Source organism: Manacus vitellinus, unplaced genomic scaffold (genome assembly GCF_001715985.3).
Source record: "Manacus vitellinus isolate BGI_N305 unplaced genomic scaffold, ASM171598v3 scaffold_3_pilon, whole genome shotgun sequence".
NCBI lineage: Eukaryota > Metazoa > Chordata > Aves > Passeriformes > Pipridae > Manacus > Manacus vitellinus.
Window position 1 is genome coordinate 26,669,833 of NW_021940535.1, and position 22,978 is coordinate 26,692,810.

The 22,978-nt window shown below is 39.3% G+C and overlaps 1 protein-coding gene and 1 long non-coding RNA gene across 3 annotated transcripts in view; one reads left to right on the forward strand and one right to left on the reverse strand.

Annotated features, from left to right (window-relative positions):
- Nucleotides 1-2,899, reverse strand: part of LOC108640249 — a 28,696-nt gene extending 25,797 nt beyond the window's left edge. The window contains exons 1-2 of the long non-coding RNA XR_001921042.1: nucleotides 2,865-2,899; nucleotides 1,085-1,155 (exon numbers count right to left, since the gene is read on the reverse strand). This is a non-coding gene — a long non-coding RNA (uncharacterized LOC108640249). The remainder of the gene's footprint in view (nucleotides 1-1,084; nucleotides 1,156-2,864) is intronic.
- MEOX2 (mesenchyme homeobox 2) overlaps nucleotides 1-22,978 on the forward strand; it is a 168,975-nt gene that overhangs the window by 110,142 nt on the left and 35,855 nt on the right. Inside the window, exon 2 of one of the 2 annotated variants that reach the window (XM_018075860.2) lies at nucleotides 4,728-5,087. In XM_018075860.2, coding sequence (XP_017931349.1) covers nucleotides 4,751-5,087 — 337 coding nt within the window. In that variant the 5' untranslated portion in view covers nucleotides 4,728-4,750. Of the gene's footprint in view, nucleotides 1-4,175; nucleotides 5,088-22,978 lie in introns of those variants that run through there. The other variant, XM_008920359.2, reaches the window with a different exon arrangement.

The window sequence follows — 22,978 nt, forward strand, 5'->3', positions numbered from 1 at the left end:
GCATAAGACATTTTATTTGTTACAGTGGGCTGACAATTTAAGTAACTTTTAGTGATGCAATGCAGACTTTTACATCATTTTCAGTGAGGGCCTCATAACTAGGCACAACTTTTCTGTAATATACTAAATTGCTGGCATAACTTTTAATATTTGTAATACTCAGAGATCATGAAAATTAGAACAGAAGCCATATGTATATGGGAGAAGTAGCTGAAATATGGATTCAGGCTTAAAGCTTTTGTAGATCTGTTGTAGAAAAAATTGTGTCTGATAAGTGTTAAACCATGGCACATGTAAGCGCTACAGAGAGTGAAATGGAAGTATACCACAGAAATGCAATGTTAAAATTATGTGGTAAGCATTGTGGTAGTGTAATTTCTCAGAAAATGATGGTTTTATGGAGAAGTATTGTAAAGATACTGGTATACCATAGGTTTATGAATGGTAAATGTGATTATTGTCAATTTTCACTAGGCAGGGATTCAGTATTTTTGACTACTCAGTCAACAAATTATTCATTTTCTGTGCAATGATTTTCACTTAAGGCATTCAAGCATCTCTGTAATAATGCATAATCCCCCGGTTTTATTATTGCTTTTATCTGTGGGTTTCCATTGCAGCACAGGTATCATGACAAACGAATCATATTGCTTCTAAGGGAGTTAAACAGGCAAAAATTATGGAAAAAAAGAAAAGGCTGAAAATAAGCATGCATCTGTTGTGAGTCTGGATTGACTCTAAGGTTAAATGATGCCTGCCTTCACCAAATTGCCATGGAAAAATACAAACTGATCATGTTTACAGTAGAATGAAACTTCGTCCTCTTGCTTTGGTAGGCTTTTGAGTACAATAAAAACTTTGGCTAAAATAAACTGAATTCATATTTGTAAGCTTTATCTTAAGTAAGAAGAATATTCTTAAATGGTGTAAAATGCCATCCTTTTACTGACTTCAGGTAAGTTACGACGATTTTGTACCACTCAAATGGTGGTCCCCAAGTATGACTATCTGATTTTACTGTAATACGAATACTGCAAATACGCAAACCATGCACTAGAAAGAACTGATCAAGAATCCTACTTACATTCTGATAAATATTCAGGAAGGTGATCCTTTCAGTCTCCAACATAAAAAGTGAGCAAGACTACAAAAGTCCTGAAGAGGAGGAATTGTAAATTGGTTCTTTCAGGTCAATTTTATATGATCTCTTTCCACATAAATTGTAAATTAAAAAAACCAAAAACAACCCACCACCAAAAGCAAAATACACAAAGTGAATGCAAATAGTAGCCCATACATGAAAATATAGATAATGTTCCAAACTGTGTTGGCTCCAGATGTTTTTATAAGTTAAACAGTTTACTGTTTTCACATATTTAAAACATTCTATTTTTTCACTTGATGTTTATAAGCTTTGGGCAAACTTGCTGGCATTGATTTAAGTTATGCTTTTGTACCACATGTAGGTCAAACACACGTTCTGAAAAAATACAATATGAACAAGAATTCAATCATTAATATTGAGAGGTAATTGTAACTGCTTACACTTTCTTCAGTAATTGTTTCACTGAGACACTTTGCACTGAAGGTTTAACTAAAAAGTGTATTTTTTTACAAAGAATGGTATCATATAGCCATAGGTATTTGATAACTCTGCACAGAAAGTTTTTGAATCATTTCAGTAAGCATTTGAAGCTGCTTATTTGCCTTAACTTCAGTTGCCTATATTTGCATTCTCCTTTTATAGTTTAAAATGAAAGCATAAAGCTCTGTAGAGAATTGCATTTCCAGTTCTTGTGTGCTTAAAACCTGTTATTAAAGAAGTAATAAGAATACTTGATGTAGGACTTGTGAACTTATTAGGGTACTCAAAAACCCTGGGAAGCACAGTCCCGAATATTCAGATTTGACTATGAAGCTAATGGCAAACACTAAGTTTTGCCATTATAGCTTTGCTTCTTCTTTTTCTTCTTCTTCTTCTTCCCCTTTTGGAGCCTCTCCTACCTCTCTCTAAAAGGTCCTATTTGGCTCCGTTTCTTATTTCTCTTGGAAACCTAATCTTTCTTCCTCCCCCTCGCACCCTCTCACTTTCTTCATTGTACTTCAGTTATTTCAATTTTTTTATCGTGTGCGAGAAATCCTGCGTGGCCATGCCCCAGAATTAAGAAAAGGCATTTTTACACCGGCTTGGGTTCGGGACTTCCCCGACCCGTTCGCAGCTGTGGCAGTGTCAGGGCTTCAGCGGCAGCGGCCCTTGAAGGAGTGGTCCTGGCCTCCTCGACGGGGTCTCGCCCCCGTGGCCGGGGCGGACGGACGGACGGACGGACAGCAGCAGGTTGGAGAGCCGCGGAGGGCAGCGGTGCGGTGCGGGGGGGCCGCGCCGCCGCTCCCGAGCTCCCACCTGGGCCGCCCGGCCCGGCCTCGCCGCCCGCCCGCCCCCGCAGCCCTCGGGCCGCCGCTGGCGGGGCCGCTGCGGGCGCGACGCACCGCGCCGGTCGCTGTCTCGCAGTTATTGCTTCATGGCAGCGCCTTGTTTGTGAGGGACAGCAGCACCCCTGTGCTGCCAGCCCGGCGAGTTCCCAAACCCAAGAGGGGTTAAACCATTGAGATTTCTTTGTCCTCCTCTCTTCTAATATTAGAGCACATATTGAAACGATAAACACAATGAAAAGCACGAAATATTTCATCAGTGTTGTAACTGTATATTTCCTTTATTCTGAAGAAATATCAAGTTTTGAACGGTGCACAGAGGCAGCAACTTCTGCTTTGGACTCTGCTCTCTTTGTAAAGACCGCGTTGTTACAGTTAAATCTAAAGACAGTTTTTAAAAAGCGTTAGATGTCAGAAAAGGGGGGAAATCTTACCGTCGAAAGACTGCTGCAGGTTCCAGCTCAGTCTGAAACTGCAGAGAAAAGCAGAGCAGCTGCTGAACAAAAGTTTTAGATTTTTTTTTTTAGAAAGTCTGCAAAACTAATTTCCCACAAAATAGGACTCAATTTCCGTTTAAGAAACTAGCTCTTGCAAATCTCATACAATTGCTGATTTTTTTTCCACTAGCAATTGAAATTCATTTTATCTTTCACACATGGACCCAAGAATTTACACTTAAATTGCAGAAATGCAATGGTTTTCCTTTTTATTATTTTTTTAATGTTGATTTGAGGGGAGGAGGAGGAAGGTACTTCGAAGGGTAAGAACAAAACCTTTCCATAGTGGGCACCTCTTTGGTCAGTGATTAATAAATGTGTTATCCTGATTTAAACCAGTTATGAGCCGCGTTCATGGCTACAGTTAATTCTGCTACACACACGAAAAAAAAAAAGGGAAGAAAAAAAAAAAAAAGACAGGCCCAAGCTGTCCAGGTTGTCTCTCCTGATCTACTACGGACCGCAACGAAGCAAAGGAAGATACAAGAAATAAAAATTACGCGACTTCTTGTTTTAAAGGGGCAGGGGGCAAGAAGGAAAACTTCTCCTTCCGCAACAAGATTTGCAGGCACGGTGGGCGCCGGTGGGTTCGTTGCAGAAACAGCCCCCGATGCCAGGGAATAGTGTAAAGTGCATGCGGGCAGCCCGGGCAGCGCCGCGCTCACCCCGGGTGCGGGGCCGTGGGCACGGGCGAAGCGGGAGGATGCCCCGCACCCGCACCGGGAGCTGGGCGCGAAGGAGCGGCGTTCGGCCCCGGCCTCGGCCCGCTCAGCTCCTCACGCTGCTCTCGCACCTGGGCGCTCAGGTGAGGCGCTGCCGGGCGCCCTCGAGTTCCGGGGAAAATGGGGCGTGGTGTTCCGCACGCCCGCCGCCGGCCGCCCAAGTCACCCTCCGTATTTCGCCTCACGTCTTTATTGCGCTCCCCCGCCCGCTGCCCGCCCGAGGGGCGGCAGCGCCCCGAGCGGTCCGGTCAGCCCCGACGGGGCGGTGATAGCCCTTGCGGGGTCGCACGCACGGGGGGACACGGCCGGCCCCCGCCCGGGGCGGGGTGCGCGGGCGGCCCCGCCGGCTCCGGCGGCATGCCCGCGGCGGGTGCCGCGGCGGGAGGCGCTCCCCGGTCCGCCTGGGGGCAGGGAGAGGCGGGCGGGCTGCGCCCCCGCGGAGCGCGCCCCCGCACGGCCGCGGGTGCCCGGGGCGCGGGCGCGCAGCGCTGCCGCCCCGCTGACGGAGCGACTCGGCGCGGGGACGGCGCTGGCGTTTTGGAGGGAGTTTGCATGTGGTCAGTGCTGTGCTGCTGAGCCAGCCCCCAGCTCACATTACACACTACTGTATTTATAACCTCTCGAAGCTGTTTCCCCCTTCAAGCAGTTCTCTGGGACCACCTTCTATTGGCTTCAACCTCTCCTGCTTCTTGACATCTGAGCAGCTCTGAGAACGGCTCATCTAGGTCCGAGTGTTTATGCAGCGGAGACTGGCCACTAGGGCTAAAGACCTGGATTATCTGAGCTCAGCTGCCTGCTGCAGAGTCTGTCGGTGCCGTTTTGGAAAAAAAATCCCAGCCCCGATCTGTTTACAGTGAAAGTTGACAAAGGGTGGTGAAGTTGGATCTTTCCTAAACTCTCCTGCCTGGAACCTGAGACTTGCATGCCATGGATCACACACTTTTTGGCTGCCTGCGCAGCCCCCATGCCACTGCGCAGAGCTTGCACCCTTTCTCCCAGTCTTCTCTTGCCCTGCATGGAAGATCTGACCACATGTCCTACCCTGATCTGTCTTCTTCTTCTTCCTCTTGCATAATAGCGGGATACCCCAATGAGGAGGGCATGTTTGCCAGCCAGCATCATAGGGGGCACCACCACCACCACCATCACCACCACCATCACCACCAGCAACAGCAGCACCAGGCTTTGCAGACGAACTGGCACATTCCTCAGATGTCGTCTCCTCCTGCCGCGGCCAGGCACAGCCTCTGCCTTCAGCCCGACTCAGGAGGACCCCCGGAGCTGGGCAGCAGCCCCCCTGTCCTGTGTTCGAACTCTTCCAGCCTGGGCACCAGCACCCCCACGGGGGCAGCGTGTGCGCCAGGGGACTATGGCAGGCAAGCTCTGTCCCCGGTGGAAACAGAGAAGAGGTCTGGCAAAAGGAAAAGCGACAGCTCAGGTAAAGACTCGCGCGTTCCCCTGCGGGACGGGATCCCCGGGCGGCGGGTGCCGGGGGGAGGACGCGGTCGGGCCCCTCGTACCCGCCGCCGCTCGGCTCGGCTGGTTCGGCTCGGCTGGTTCGGCCCGGCCCGGCTCGGCCCAGCTGGGCTCGGCCGGCTGGCCCGGCCACGGCCGCCGCCGGGGGCTCGCCTCCGTCTGACACCGGGCTGCCGGGGTCTCTCCTTCCCTCCAACGCACTCCCGGAATCTCCATCACTAACTCAAGCTTTATTGGGGCTACGCGAGGGGAAAATAAAAACAAAAAATCCAACACGTGATAGAGTATGAAATGAAGGTGGTGGTGGGGGGGAGAGTTCCCTATAGCGAAGGAGAGAAACGGTTGTAGTTTTCGTGCGGATTCTAGCATCTGGTCCTGCGGCCCCCTCCCCCCTGACCGATACGACACCTCTGCTTCAAAATTCAGAATCCAGCGCGCTCCTTCCCCTCCGCCCCTTCGCCACGGAGCTAACTGCGGCTCCGAGGCGATTGCACAACGCTTGGAAGCGCTGCCTTGGAAGCAGGGATTTGGGAGAGGAGCTGATGCCTCGCTACCCTGGGAGCTGATGCCTCGATACCCTGTAGGATCTGTGTGATCCTGAATCAAATCCTCAGCGTCTAAAGGGCAAAATTTGGAGTCCGTAGAGCAAACGGCTGAATGGGAGCTTAGGAAAGCTGCTTCATTTCATTTGATTTCAGTTTGCTGGTGGAAGGGGCAGAGGGAAGAAAGGAGCCATCTGATTTTTAAAATCGCCATAATTCTTATTTAAAGGTGAACATAAAAACATATAGATCCACAGTCATTCCAGAGCAATGATTTGGCATCATAGAATATGCAAGAAAACTTGACATTATCTTTGCTTTCTAAAGCAGCAAAGCCTGTCAAAGTCCCGCTCTGACAAAAAAAAAAGCCACTCAGCGAAGGCAACCCGACTGATGGGACTTCCGTTAGGGCACACATAAACTGGGGGGTCACTAGCAATATACTGAGATAGGCAGGAGGCACTTGAAAACGAGAGGGCTCAACAGATTGAAAACTCGAGAGCTGGCGTAGCAAATTGTTTGTTATCGCGGAAGAGAAAGTGAAAGGCTTTTCCAAATATTTATGAAGTTCACAACTGAAACCGTCACCTCTTTCATTCAAAAAGTTGTAAGCTTGGTAAAGTGGTAAGCAACAGAAACGATTTTTAAAAATGACCCTCAAGAATGCCATAATTTCCTTCATTGTCCATTACATTAAAAAGATTTACAGTAGTTTAGAACGTGTTTAACCGAATTTCATCTTATGTAGTGGTATACACACAGAAAACTCCTCCCAAGATTAAAAGCCATATATAGTTAAAACACTGTTGGTAAAATCTATTGTTTTGTCTTCTTTACATTCAGTGACATAAAATGAATTATCTGATTTTGTGATGTGCATCAGGAGTCCCTGTTACTACTGGGAGAATAACTGGATGCCTGCCGGTGTAAGGATTTGTTGTATTTGTCAGTCTATTTAAAGCTAAAGGAAAAAGGGAAATTGGTCCCTTTCACTGTTAGGGAAGTATCTGAATCACTTTCTGTTTATTTAATTTTACAATACAAGCCAAAAAAACACCAATGGGGAATGTCCTAAACCTTACCCTGAAGTGACTGGAACCTTCCACTGGATTAGTGGACAAGGGTTCGAGCTTAAGCCATGGTTACATTTATCTTGTGCTGTACTCTGATTCTCAGTTTCTGAGACTTTCTGAAGATCAAGGCAGGTAACTATTTCCTTTTCTCTTCCACTAAGAAAAAAATATTATGGCCATTCATACAATTGTGTATCTCTCAAACTGAAAATAGATGTCTTTTGACAACAGCTGAATAGCTGCTGTATCTTTGTTTTTTCTTCAGGAAAAACCCGAGTTTTGGACTGAACATTTAAGCCCACCCCTTTATTAATCTTGAACCCTGGTGCCCTTCTAATGTATGGCAGCAAGAACTATTTTTAAGTCACTATGTTTCTATATTTGTCATCCATAATTGCCCCTCAGTTGATTAAAAATCATCTCCTTTATTTCTCATTAATCTGTTTTTTTTAAACAAATTACTGTGCTTGAAAGAATTTCATCTATGCCTTCATCATACTTGGAACTACTTCAATAGACATTTGTAAAAAATCCTAATAGTAAATAAGTAAGAGGTAAAGAGAGAGAGACTTTTAAGTTTCAGTGCCAGCATTCTGAGACAGTTATTAATGCTTTTGATTATTTACACATATATTTCCTCTTCTGAAGCATTTCACTTAAAGCCACAGAATGTTCAGTGTTTTCTTGAGCACTGAATCTGTTCCGCATTTCAGGGCTGAATTAACCTTAGGCTACCCCTTTCTTGCACTACTCTGCTTTTGTTTCTGTATGTTTTAAGATCAGAAACATTGAGTCATAAAGCTGAGTTTGTAGATAGTTTAAATAAAATAAAACATGATCGTTCCTTCTTTAATTTGTCTTTTAAATAAGTAACTGCTGCTCAGCCATGTAGCTACTCTGAAAATTTACCAGCGGGGATACCCCATTTTACTTATTTGTTATGATGGTGGGAGTATAATTTTTTATAATTATAAACAAAAATCCAGAGGGCAAGCAAAATTTCGGATGATCGACTGTGTTTTCCCTTGGACTTCACATATTGGAGGAGAATGGGAGGATACAGAAATATTTTCCTCTATGCTTTTGTTTGGGATTGAGAAAGTGAGGTGAAATGCACTTTCGTGGTAGTTTATAAACTGACTTACAGTTTTTTTAGCCCTAACCCAGATTTTAAACAGTTTGGGAAGTTCCCTTTGAATATTGGATAGGCTGCTACAGAACAGGGTGAAATTTTCAACTGTTCTCATAAAGGACTGGGAAATACTGCCTACTTAGTCATTGACCCCTGCATGCTACAGTTGTCAGTGTATCCAGGTTTTGTAGTCACTCTCCCATTATTTGCAGAACGTTCCTTTCAACCTGTGTAGGCCCAGAAGTGAGTCAGTAATCTAGACCAGTTTACTGACCAGAAGTGGGCCAGTAAACTCTTCAGGTTGAGGAGTGATATACACAAATCTTTATATATTAACATTTTGCAGTGAGTAATGGTATCTGCACCCTTACCTTTGTAACTTAGCTCTGAGTGTGTCAAGGAAGTAGTAGTAAAAAGACAATACTAAATTTGAGGATAGGTTACAAATAAAATAGCTTATTTTAAAGTGCACTAATGATCAGAATTGTCTGTGTGCTAATGAGGTGCGGATGAAAACCATGCTGAGTGTACACAAAACGTATTCCTGGAGTGCTTTGTTGCCTTGTGGTACAAGTTGTTCTATATGGAATATTTTGGATTTTTTAATGCCTTCCCTTCTCATTATTTGCCTGTGAGTTTTGGGGACATTTTATTTCTGTTTATTATAGAGTAGGTTTTGATTCTCAGATGATGCAGGATACATCAAATGAAAAGTTACTACCGTGATTTCCTAAGTTGCGTTACTGGGATCCAAGGTTTCTTAAAACTTCAGTCAGAAGAAAAGCATATTAATGCCTTCACAGGAAGTGTAATCTAGGTTTACTGAAAAATACGAAAAGAGAGTCAATCTGGTAGCCTTAAGGAAGCCTAAAATGCTACGGTGAAAAAAACATCTGTACTATGCTGAAAAGACCAGGGAGAGGTTGAGTACTGTCAAAGGAGTTCTTAAGCACTACATATAAATACATACAGATAAACATAAATTGTAAGTAAATTTCATTCCAATTAAAGTCTATTGTATTTAAACACATGCCCACAGGGAGAAAGGCATGGGAAGCCTTTTTATAAAAAAAATAACCACCAGCCAACTTTGACATGGAAAAATGTTTTTATTTGGCACAGATTTCTAAGGAAAGGCTAGCAGACTGTATTTACAATAATATAATCTAGAAACACTTCTGGAAAAGCATTTCAGGAATCCACTATTTCAGTAGTTCAATCCTGTGTTTCAATAGCTGTTCTGCTGGGTTTTTTTCATTGACAAATTGCATGAAAAGAAAATAATACTCTTTTTTCTCCAAAGTTTTAACATTTTATAACTTACCTATTCTCAACATGCAAGCAGTACATCTCTCGGGAATTTATTTTAAATACATCTAAATATCATAAATCATACATTTTTGTTTGAAATGGCCTCTAAAAAGCAGGTCATTTTGATAAATGATTATAAATACTGTGAAATCCTGAGTTTTGAGGACTTCTGATTGGTTTCTGAAACACGTCAGTAAGAAAAATGAGCTGCACACTTGTAGTCAAAAAGCACTGTGTAACTGATTCATCAATATGCCTGTGCTTTTCAGCATGGTTATAAACGGAAGTGAGAAAAACTACATAATAAAGCACAGTTTTCCGGAAAGAGTTAATTTGTTTGGTATCCAGTATAAAAGCATCACTTATGCATTAATAAATAAAAAACCCAAACAGACAAACAAAAAGCACCTCTATAGATTTCATAAATGAAACAATTTAAAAACCTGATGAATAATAATCATAAGTTTAGGAGAAAACTTTCAAGTCTGATTGCTTATCAAATGTTAGGCTTACTACTTGCTGAATTGTTTAATACATGAAAACTTGCAAGAAGTTCACTTTTGTTCTCAGGAAATATAATCAGGAATTTTTCTCAGACTAAAATTTCGAAAGACTATTTCACTGATACATTCTCAGAATTCTTTGCCCCTAATCAAAGAGGAAAAAAAAAGAAAAAAGGAAATAAGTATGATTTCTAATTATGCATTTCTGTCTTTTGGTATATATGATTCAGTAAGATTTATACTTTCCCTCCCTCCCTTTCCCCCCTCCCCCTCTCCCCGCCAACCCACCCTTTTAGAAACATCGGGAGCCCAATCCAGACGTTCACTGGAGCACAAATGTTTTTGTAAGAAGGTCCATTGACTCTAGTGGAAGTACTGAAGTGCTCAAGGTTTTTTAAGCCATTGGAGCTTAATTCTGTTACTCTGTTTTAAATTTTGGCCACAGAACTGTAACTCCATGTTATTCTTTTATTATTTGGTAATAAGTACTATCAAGGATTCCGGTCTTCAAAGCAAAGTCACCGAAGAGTCTGGATGAGTGGTACTAGAATCAAATGCAAAAGGAGATATGGACATGGGGACAAAAGATTCAAACATTCTGGCAATATCTGGATAAAATTTCCCTAAAAAAAATTTAAAAAGCATAGTTGTAGTTATCTTTTAGAATTTTTAAACTTTAATTACATGATAGAGAAAGACAAATGCTTTATAACTCTTGCAGATATTTGTTGATGAAATATTAGGATTGCCTGATTGAAAAATACCAATTGAGCATTATACATATACATTGAATTTTAATTACATTGGTTTAACAACCTAGGATAAAATTTGTCCCAACATATTTAGTGTGACACTTCTCTAGGATTTTGTAAAGTAAGTAATTGGATTCTGATTTTTTTTGTTAGACTTGTTGCCATTTTTAGACATGCTAATTATTTGATAGATGCTTTTCAATTGAGCCTGTTAGTCTTCATATAGTTTGCCATTTGGAAATATTCTTTAGCGATGCGATGACTTGATATGCGGTATTTCTGAATTCCCCAAGAGAAGGATTAAGCTCTGTGTCCTGAAATTCAAGGGAAGGTGACATTATCTTTGCTACTGTCTGTAATACCCTAGTATTGCTCACTGGATTATTGCTTTCAGCAAAGACACTGTTACTTGACAGCATGTATGGTTGTTGTAGCATGTTTCTCTTAGTAGCAAAATGTATTCTACCAAGTAATTTTGATAGTCTCCAGAAAGGAAGGGAAATAAATCTGGTTTCATCTGCTAGACTGAGCAAAGTTTAAACCCATCAGTAAAACATAGTTATGGTGGATTTGGGTCCAGTCCTTAGTTTTACTATGTTACCCTGTCTCCTTGTTCTAATACACTTAAGAATGCAACTTGAAAGGATGCAAAAGGAAAGTCATATTTTTTAAATATAAATACTTGCATATGTCGCTAGTATGATTTCTAACTGAAATAGTGTGGTGTTAGAGAATTTTGATAAACAGTGCTTGAGGCTACTTCATTACATCTGCGCACAGCTGGGCACTGAACCCAGCCTTGTGATTTGTCTCGAGCCTGTGCCTTGTCCTTTTATGACTGTTTCCCCAACCTATACAATGGCCATACCAGTGCTTTCTTTCCATTTGCAAAGTACTGTAAGTTCTATTAAATGAAAAGCTCTGCGTGCATCCGTGCTTTTTTTTCCTAGTAGGCTTTAAAGACTTACAGATCTGCATCACCATTTCTCTGCCAGTGGCAGAGTAGCAGCGAGACAGTGCACAGCCACCACGCAGAAAGAGCCTTCCTCCCGCTACTCAGCAGGGCGGTCGCATCACCTTTACCAGCATGAGCTTGTGTGGCTGCAAAGGTGTGCGCAGCAAGAAGTCACTTGACTTCTGCGCTCGGTGTCTGGGGTCGTTGATGTGTGGGTAGCTGCTTTTCTGTTGTATTTAATGAAAGTCTGAATTCAAAAATAACCTGATGTTATTGTGCTGGATGCACGCAGTCTAGTCTTGTATTTTAAGTATTTGAGTCACTACAAAAAAACCACAATTGAAATAAATGGTTTATAAACAGGCGTGCTAAGGGAAATTTCACCAGGAAGATAGTGATGACAAAACTCATACCGATTTTTGGTAGGACCAGATTTTAAATTGTGAGTTCTTATTATAAACCTAGTTTAACTTGGGAGAAGGAGGTAGACCAGTTAGCCATACTAATGCTCATGTTTTTTTGTGATACGCTGTCTTGAATTCTTCCACTGGAAAATATGGCAAAGGAAAGCTTATTTAAAAAACCAATGCTGCCATCAGTCTTAGTTTTCTAACATGTGTTGTCCTTGTTATTTATTAATACATATTGCAAAATCTATGTACTTTGATAAGTTTACCTAAACTATATCAATTTAAAATAACATTTTAATAGGCAATAATCTAAATTACACTGATGTTATTAATTTTACTCGGCAAATTTTATGCATATATCTCTAATATCACTAGTGCAGAGTTGCATCAGTGTATCCTAGCATTCAATGAATGATGCAAAGTAGGAAAAAACCCCATTAATGTAATTGGATATAGTAGTAGATGGTTCACTGTAATATATGAAAATTTTCTTCCGAAGTCTTCTACTAAACATTATAAATAGACTACTTGGACTGTCAAAGTTCTACTTGTTAACATCAGTGATATTAAAGATGTAATGTTCATGGTAGATTAGGGAGGATGTCCTTTATTTTGAGATCTTAGACCTACAGAAGACAGTAACAGAGCTCCTGTTCAGAATGAGAGTTTATTTTCTACATGGAAGTGTAAATTTTTAGAAACAGTTTGGATGATAGGTTACTTGATTGGAAGTTGAGCATATTAGTAAGTAGGCATGTGATTTTATGTCAAAAGAGAAATCTGGAATCATGTTTGGAAATTTGTTACTGAATGTTTTATTGTTTAATGATGAATGTAATCACTGAATGCTATGCAGTCTGAAGTCCCTGGAGCTTCTTGCTCAATGGAAGAAAGCAGTCTGAACTTTATATTGAAAATTACCTGTGCTGAATAAACCTTGCAGTGGTGGGAAAAGGGGACCTTAAAACACATGAACAGAAGAAAACATCCATGAAAAATTAATGGTCATGTGAAAGAAAAGTTACCTTGTACTTGAAACTATATGTTCTTTTATACTTCTTTAATAAATGAAAAGAAATAATTGACCAAACAGCAGAAGAAACAACTCTCAAAGGAATGAGTCAAATCTTTTATTTATGATGGAAGAACATAGTTTTACTAAACCACTAAAACACAGTGGATTATGAAATGCTGACTAGAAACCAAGTGACTTTTTCTTTCTCTTTTCTCTTTTCTCTTTTTTCTCTTTTTTCTCTTTTATCTTTTCTCTTTCTTCTCTTTTCCCTTTTCTTTTCTTTTCTTTTCTTTTCTTTTCTTTTCTTTTCTTTTCTTTTCTTTTCTTTTCTTTTCTTTTCTTTTCTTTTCTTTTCTTTTCTTTTCTTTTCTTTTCTTTTCTTTTCTTTTCTTTTCTTTTCTTTTCTTTTCTTTTCTTTTCTTTTCTTTTCTTTTCTTTTCTTTTCTTTTCTTTTCTTTTTTCTTTTCTTTTCTTTTCTTTTTTCTTTTCTTTTCTTTTCTTTTCTTTTCTTTTCTTTTCTTTTCTTTTCTTTTCTTTTCTTTTCTTTTCTTTTCTTTTCTTTTCTTTTCTTTTCTTTCTTTTCTTTTCTTTTCTTTTCTTTTCTTTTCTTTTCTTTTCTTTTCTTTTCTTTTCTTTTCTTTTCTTTTCTTTTCTTTTCTTTCTTTCTTTTCTTCTTTCTTTCTTTTCTTTCTTTCTTTCTTTCTTTCTTTCTTCCTTTCTTTTCTTTCTTTCCTTCTTTCTTCCTTTCTTTTCTTTCTTTCCTTCTTTCTCTCTCTCTTTCTTTTCTTTCTTTTCTTTCTTTCTCCCTCTTTCTCTATCTCTTGTTCTCTCTCTTTCTCTCTCTGTCTCTTCCTCTCTTCCTTTCTTCCTCCATTCCTTTCTTTTGCTGCTTCTTGGGCTAAAGAAAAATTGGTTGATTGAACATTATTTTATAGCAAATAGGATATGAAAAACTAAAACTGAAACAGATTACTTCAAGCTTTTAAAAGTCCTTCTTCCTCCTGCATTCTCTCAGATCTCTAATAGCTATTATTTTTAGCAAGTAAGTCTGAACAAATGCTGCCTTACATAAACTACGTTAGATGCACTTCAGTATCCTCTGTCATTATTTTGAGTTTTAATTCTTAGACTGTGATCCTATGATGATTGTAGTATGCTTTTAATTTTGTATGTTGGGACATGAATGAAATCTTGGGAAGCTGAAGTGAAAACTAACTATTGAGTGGAGCCAGGACTTCATAGGTGAAGTAGTCATAGTAGTTTGATATGAACATCCCTGAAGTTAGGTGTATGTTTACACATTTTGGTGAATTGAGGGCATTAGTCACTTAAATTTACCAAGCAGAAAAAACTGTTTCCCACTTTGGTCCTTCTAAAAATAGATACTAAAAAATCTGTTGGACATATGTGGTCTTACAATGTAGCCCCGAAGAGAGTTGAATGAACTGTGGGGCTTTCTACCTGCCAAGCAAAAAATGGCATATTCTAGAAGCACACAATGTATCCTGGGTGTGTATAGGGGCTTCTTTGGAAGGGGGTGTTATGACATGGGGAGTGAGGCTCCTCAGGCACATGGGTCTTGGTAGCTTTTCAAGCCTATTTTTTTCATCTGGTGGAGAATACCAGAACGCCGTAGACTTCATAGAATATGTGGACAAGCAAAACCTACCTATTAAAATGTGCTTTTTACTGTAAAAAGAACAGTAGGAACAATGACTAGATGTCTAAAAAGTTCGTGAAATATCAGTTGGTTTAGTGAAGAAAAAAGAACTTAGGTCAGATGTGTTGATAAACTATCGGATGACATATTTTGTGAGGCTTTGGTACACTGAGCTGCTAAAAACAGTGTGAATGGAAGCCTGGGCAGCTACAGCAATGTTGACTGCTTGAAGATGTCTTGTAAAAGTGTGCTTAGAATGCCAAATACTATTTTCTGCCAGAAGAAAACAGCAATCTAATGGGGGCTAAGACATGTTCACCCCTTTCAAATTGCTATTTTCTCAACTAAACATTAAAACCTAGTAAAAGTCTTCAAGTCATACTTGCCTTACATAGGGCTTAGGAAGAACTATGAACATTGCAATTCCCTTGAAGTTTGGAATTACTGGTTTGATTGACTCAGAATTGGCATAGTAATATTAAGCTTTTTTTTTTTTTTCCTATATTCTTGTTTTGGGAGGACCACAATGACCTCAAGCTACAGCTCTGTGTTAAGTCTTTGTGATCCTGAGGACATTAGAATAATATACACTAATGGTCTCACTCATGACTCCCTTTATCTCCCTCCCTGCCTCTTTCTTTTTTTACACAAGTCCATTTCTGAAGGAGTGCACGCCTGTATTATCCTTTCAATTTCCATTTATCCTTGCAAAATGAGCACTTTCTTCATTTCAAAACAAATATACTACCCTCTACCTTAATCAGAGTTCCACTAAATGTAACCTACAACAACTTAAGAACTGCAGGGATCTGCTAAATACAACAGTAGTGTAAGGTAATGTTAATCTGTTAGGCAATGCAAGATGAAACAGTTATGGGTCAGATAAAAATAGAAGGCTTCATTAGCAGTTGTTCATGAGGCATCTTTAATCTGCAGCTTTATCTTTTCTTGTATTACCATTTTAATTTACATGATTTGTTCATAACTATTGGGTCAATAAAAAGAGTGACAATTCTGTCTGTATTATTTGGTTTTTTGTGAAACAATATGTTGTTACTAAAAGTAGCAAATGCAAAAACTTAAATTATAAATTAAAAAAAAAAAGATGTGAACACACACAGGAGAAAAACCTGGAGACGAGTACAAATAATTTTGATTGGTTTACATTATGAAGAAACATTCTGCCAAACTTTGCCGTAGTTTGGCTTAGCTTTGCATTTTAATTTGTTTACTCCACTCATTCTGACCCCTTTTCTTTTTACACTTCGATGCTACAACTTTATAAGCCAGACATCTTTATTACTTTAATATGAGGGTATGTACAGAAATCTAACAGTATTCAAACCCTGTAAAGCTATCTTTATTTCACTGGTTCCAAACTGAAATGTAGACATGCAGAGAAGGCGCCAATTGAATTTGCAGTCTGCTGGCACAAGAAGTATCAGAGATTTAATATTACTGTATTTGCAAACATATCAGGAGAGCTTTGTCAGACATGACACCCAAGCAAACAATATTTTTGGATAGAGATTGTGTGTTCCCAGTACAGTAGCTAAATGTGTCCAGCCATTTTTAAGTATATTTCATGAAATAAAATTTACAGAATGACTCAGTCCTTCAAAGTTCTTGGGGAAGCCATTTCCTTCCCTCCTGCAAAAGTTACTCGGTGCTTTGCCAGTCTGCATACTGATCCTCTAATTCTGTCAAAGCTTGGGTTACTGTGTATAATTCTTTTGGAATTAACAGTATAATGTTGAAAAAGTTGAATACAAGCATGTCAGTTACTACTTTGTCATTGATTCCTTCAGTTTGATGATGTGCGGCTAAGAAATGTTGGTAGTTCCACAACATATGGGTAGATACCATGAAAATATTATTTATGGAGGCTCTGGCTTGCTTTTGTGTTTTACAAGCATGTTTCCACAACTAATTGATAGTTTTAATTCACGCACACACAAACTAAAAGCTGCATCCATGTTTACCTGGAAACACGTGGTTGACTTGTTTATGTAGATAAGTGGAAAGCTTGATGTCTCCATATAGTGGAGACTGGCTACATGTTATTGCTGGTCTATTAATTAAAACAGACTTTGTTAACATATCAGTGGTGTCTTATTACAAAAGGCAGAGGTGAAATCTACAGTGAGCTGGAAATTCAAGAAGTACTGTTCCTATCTGAGGTGTTCATATGAACCTACATGGAGCCTTAATAGTTCAGAAGTTATTTGGAGGGGAGTACATGTTCCCTATATATACCTCTGGAAGAGTATTTCTGAAAGTTTTGGAACTGAAAAAAGTCCAGGGAATGTGTGTATCCTGTTGCACAACAAGCACAAAAAGAAGGTCTCACTAATCAGCCTTTGCACCTTCCCTGCCATATCATTTGATGGCTCATGTACCTCTGCTCTCCCTAAAGCTTAACTTATGCAGTAACTTTTTCAGTTTCTTTGTAAAAGCAGACAGTGTTTCCTTTCCTTCTAGGTCAAGAATGCACAGATGTAGGAAAAAAATGCTCACAAAAGAGGCCTGGGGTGAGCACAAAACATCTTTTACAGGCGCAAAACAACTTTGTCCTTGGTTTCCCCAGTACAAGGCTGTGGGCTGCTGCTTGCGCTGAACAGGGTGAGAGCTATGGTTTAGAAGATCTTATTTTGCCATGAGACTTCGCAAGCTTTTTTTTTTTTGTTTTCTCTCTCAACAGCAATGTTTTCAGTCTGTTTTGCAAATGACTTTTATACCACTTAGCAGAACTTGAATCCTGTTTTCCTGCTCTGGCCCTCTCTTGGCTTGTATTTTAATCCTGCCAAAACCAAACCTCATGAAATGATCCTACCTTTCAGTCATATCCTTTAGAAATTCCCTTCCTAGAATCATTCTTCTGGTTCCAGCTTATCCTCTTAAATTTACTTCCCTGCAAGGCGTTACCCAACTCCTCAGCCAGCGTTTTGGATTCTGTTTCTTATCTACTTCAGTTTTTTTCTCTATGTTGTCTTAATTGTGTTCTTCCTTTTTCCATTCCCACTCTTTGTCTTTGGTTTGTCTCATGTACATGCAAGAAACATCTAAAAGCAATATTCTGTCACTACCCATGGTCATAAACCCCTCATCTCCTTTACTGTGAGCTTATTTTTGGCAACCATAGGTTGCAGTGTGTAAGAAAAGTGTGCAAGACTGTGAATGACCTGGGAGGGGGGGAAGAGATGTGTTTCATGTGGTCTCTCTTGAGGTTTCAACTCCATAAAGGTGTGCACCACAGAGCAGATTCTGTAAACAGCTATAGAGAAATCAAGCATGACCCAGACATGACAATGCTGATGTTTAATATCTAATAACAGTGTTGAGATGAGTTGTGTGTAAAAAGGAAGTATTTGAAACTAAGCCAAATGTGTGTGTGTGGGGAAATCTAACTTTCTTAAAATGCACTCTTTTAACTCCAAGATTTTACGTAATAATTATTTATGCCAGAAGGAATGTGCTTCAAAGCAAGTAAAGTCTCATTTTGAAGGGGCCTGTAAACTCTTTAAATAGCATTGGCAATTTGTTCTTTCACTCTAGTTTTCTGTAAGAGGAATTTTGAAAACAGTAAAATATTTTTATGTGATTCCATTTCATTTATATAATAGACATGAACACGCATTTGGGGACGGGGGGTGTGCATGTGTGTATCAAATCTAAAATAAAAGCAGATAGGGATCTGGATAGTTGACATGATTTGACTGGACCAGCACTTGGTTACACTGGACTATTTTATTCCTAAATGTGTTTTAAAAACAGTTTGGGAAAGATGAGGGAGCTTCAGTCAGAGAAAGAAAAGCAAAGATACAGGAGTCTTGCTGATACCTTTTGAATGCTTGGGCTTGGCAATTTTGCAGTTATTTTCAATATCTAGGCTTTTTCAGTGTAATATCAGCAGAGAGTGCATGATAAAATTACAGAATATATAAAATCTGAACTTTGAAGACATAAATTAACATGAGGATCAGATGACAAGACCGGCCACTTTACAGGTAGTCTCCAGCGGGCTTTTTTCCATATCACAAAAATCATACAGTTTGGCACAAGCTTCAGGCTCAGTGAAGTGGGGTTTATTCCAGGACTGAAAGAGCCAAAAGCAGTAGATGATAGAATTGAGGTGCATTTGCAGAGTAGGACAGAGACAGTTTTACAGCTTTTGTCTCAACTCTTCTTTCTCCTAACTAGGAATAAATCTCTTTGGATTTTGGTAAGAGTTCTATCAACTTTATGGAGGAGAAAGGGAGGAGACACTAACTAAGGAAAACCTAGAAGTGTGTTGTGTCAGTAACTCACATTTCTGCAGCACACATTAGAATCTATTAGAATTTAATAGACACTATTTGAGAAGGTTTAAAAAATGGTAAACAATACTTTTCTGATGCAAATTTAGAAAGAAATAAGAAAGTTGTAGACTTCTGAAAGTGATGGAGTCCTGGTCCCTTCCCCCACCTCCCATCAGCAAGCTGATGTTTCCAGCAACTTCAAAAACAGAAAACTTCTCTGTAATCCTAAATGTACATAAGGAACAGATTAAAGTTCTGATTTGTGAAAAAATTTGAGCATATGCTTAAGAGCCATTGACTTCAATGGGAGTTAAATATGTCCTCGCACACGCTTCTTGAACTGGAGACTAATAAGGATATTAAAAAGGATCAAGAGGCTGCCCCTCTTCAGGAAATGCTGCAAAACTGTCATAGCCAAAAGATTTTTGGTCATAGTCATACTGACTTTCATCACTAGCCTCCTTACCTCACTTCCAGTCTTCACAAAGAGGAGAAAAAGACCCGTCTCTCTGTCTCTTCTCCTCTCTTGTCTATAATGATCTATGACAGGCTAAGCTTTCTTTGGCTCAAAAGAGGAATTACTGACTCTGCAGTGTCCAATAGGGACACCATATCTTCCAGTGTAATGGACGTGGATGATGGTCAGATGGTACAGTGGTTGAACAACTGCCCTGAGAGAATTAATTACATGACAATTAATTACATTGTTGTATAGATAATTTATCTAGAAGAATCCTATTTACAGGGAAAAAGGTACCCCCTGCCAAACAGCTTTGCATATTAATATTCTTTTATTAGACAAGTGACAGACTGAGTGAAGTAGTGATGACTAAAAAGCTTGAGTGTGGGTTGATTCCTTTCAATTCAGTATGACAAAATAGGTTATATATATGGGTTTTGAGCGTGGTACTCATTTATTAAATGCTCATTTTGATTTTAAAAAATAGCTTGCTTTTCATTAGCAGTCTCGGGAAACAGACTCCATGGTGTAATAAATCTCACTTGCAGGAATTTTGGCCTGATACTCATCTTAAAATACTCTGAACTTTCTTTTTCTGAGCTTTGTCTCAGGCTCTACTACAGTCCTATCCCTTCTCTTTGTTATGCAGCTTCAGAAGGCAATTCTCATACATCCTTATAGACAGGAGTAGCTAGTTTGGGGAGTCTTTGTTCTCATCTTCAAGTAATTAATTCCAATTTTTTTGTTTAATTTTCTTAATGAAAACTCTTTCTACAACTGAAGGTCAGAGCTAACTTTGGCATAATGGCTGTTTAGCATAGTATCACTTATAGAAAATAATTTTTTTAAGAATCATAAAGCAGTAGAAACTTTAAACCTGAGTATAGTTTGGAAAAGAAAAACTGAGGAGAAGGATTCTCATTCAGTATAAGAAAAGCTGAAAATGGACTGTATGTTTCTTTCCGTCTCTCATATTTTATTAAATTAGCTCATGTAAATTAGTAAAGATGTTTCCTGCCAACTCTGCTTATGTGCTTCTTGAAACAGTTTTCTTTCATTCAAGTCAGCAAAAACTCCAGATTTCCACCCGTAGTTTTGTGTCCAGTTGCTCTGCCCTTTGCTGCTGTGTGTGCTGTAAAAATAAAACAAAATATCCAGGTATTCTTTGCTTTTCTCCAGTGGAGTCTACCTGCTCATGAACTTGATTGAAAGTGTTGCATTCTTAATCAGAGATTTTTAAAAAATGTTTGAATTCACACATTTCTGCAGAACAGGTTTCCCATAGTGGGAAGGGGACTGGGAATGGACCATTACTGCGCCAGGTTTAGTATCAGATGTGTTTCCCATGTCATCTGTTTTAGTTGTAGAGGTATGGCACTACCATAATTCCTGTCTGTCTCAATAGATGCCCTCTAACATTTGAATACATGGTTTTATGACTACTCAGTACAGATTTCAACCATCCTAGGACGTATGAGGGTCCAGGCACAATGATGTACTCTGGACTTGCAGAGAGAGCATTGCAGCTCCTGTATCAGGATCCATGTCACTGTAGGATGGATGTAATTGTCTTGAGCAGTAGCAATTTTGTAGGCTTAAATCTTCCCTTTGCAGGGTGTAGCAAAGTACACATCGACCTATGTTCTACTTCCACATAATGATATGATCTCCATTTTTTTTTTCTTGTATAATTCACATGGTAATTTTCTGACTGTTTCTGCTACTGTTTATGCTGTTTTTCAGTCTGTTCTGTCTTCAAATCTGTGAGGTAATCTGTGACTTTTGGATAGTGAAGTAAGATGGATTAATATTTTTTTAAATGTATTAAACCAAAAAATCTTGTTCCCAAAGATATGGTTTTGGAAGATACATTTTTACAATTATTTCATCCAAAATTTATGTCTGCTGCTAATAAAAAAGAAAATACTACAAATAGTGCTTAACTGGGCATTTTGGAAAGTTAGTGTTTTATTCATCTTGTTATACTAAGGAATTTAAAAGCTAGAAAAGCTGGCATTAAACTTAAAGGGCAATGGAAAGTTGGTAGCCTAAACATTTGTTTTGATTCATATGGAAGGAAAGAATTTGGACCAGATGCCTGAAAGAGCTCAGAACCCAGCAGCCCCCATTGTTCTTCATTTAGGTGCCTAAATGGTAACAGTTGGGTGTGCAGTTTTCTTGAAAGCTGATCCTTTTGTGTTGAGGCAGCTTTTAGGTTTTAGCCTATCTCTTCCTGGCTATAGAACTTAACTGTAAATATTTTATTCCAGAATTGTCCCTCATCTATATCCTTCAAGCATTTGCTTATAGTTAGGAGATCTATTGTTAATACTGCAAGGCTGCAACCCTTTCGGCCTGTCCTGAATTTTAAAAATATGTGTCCTCACGTTGCTTTCATACTGGGGACATACTTTTCTGCATCTTATATGTTGGTAACATATTTGTAAGGAGTTCAACCAACTCCAGAGTGTGAACTCTTAAAATGCAGTACATTCATATGCTTTTGTTTGCTTTAGGCTGGCAATCCTATAAAATATAAAATATTTTAGAGAAACCAGGGCTGTGCACTTTCTTCTGTAAAGTAAGCTTCTAGTCCTAGAAAATGTCTCAAGTGAGCCTAGTGTATAGGATGATTGCATATCAGTGTGCTTATATTTTAAGGTTCATAATATACAGATGATCATAATATACATAGTTTCAGAATTGGGTTAAATCAAGATCAAACAGAGCATCTAGTGTGCCTTCTTATAGTAAAAAAAAATAGAAAAATTAGCTGTTGTTTTCACCTAAGTTCTGTATGCGCACACACACACACACACACACACACACACACAAATACAAACACAATAAAAATACCAGTTGAAAGGTTTTGTGCTGTGAGGTGTTTAGGATGTTGCATATGATTCAAAAGAACCTTTGGACTTCATTCTTCGATTATGAGTTTTTAAAATTTAGATTTAATTACTAAAAGAGTAAGGCTATTAGTAGGCTTAAAAGATTAGGACTAAATTTTAATAAGCAAGCCCCCATGATACCCTGCATCCCAAAAAATTAGAGGAGATGGGTGGCTTTGAAATAAGAAACTGTAAAGAAATCAAGGAGAAAAAGTTGAGTTTCCAACAGGTCGGCATTATGATTTTACCAGGCAAACTGGCCCTGCTGAGAAGCAAGTACATTACTTCAGGCAAGTCACCATGACTATGCTCCCCACAGCAATCCCCACGTAGATCTGCTAGTTTAATTTCCTTCTATAATCTTTACACAGGGCTGCAGTTATTCCATACTTCAGATCTTTGGTTTTTAAAGAGAAAAACTAGCTTACAGTTCCTTATGTATAAACAGAGAGAAACCGTTCAGGATGTCCAGCTAGACTGGGGAGTAGGAGGACTCAAAATGCAATGATAATTCCAGTTCTAAATGCTGGGTGGATCGAGGTATTTTTGTGCAGGTATGTGGCTCCAAAGAATAAATAGCACTCTCTATTTTATCATCTTAAATAGAGGAATTCTTACTATTTTGATGATTTTTTGAACCAATTATTGGCAGATGTGCTTTAGCCAACCATATGTATAGAGGTGATTTACAAATATATTCCTCTGCCTCAACAAATATTCCAGCTTCTTTCCAAATGGTGTGTTTGTTTGGTTGATGCATAACGTTAGCCAGCTATTTTTCTGAAATTGAATCCAGATCAAATGGAATATCCTACTGGTTATATCTCAGGGCTTGCCTTGATCAGTGT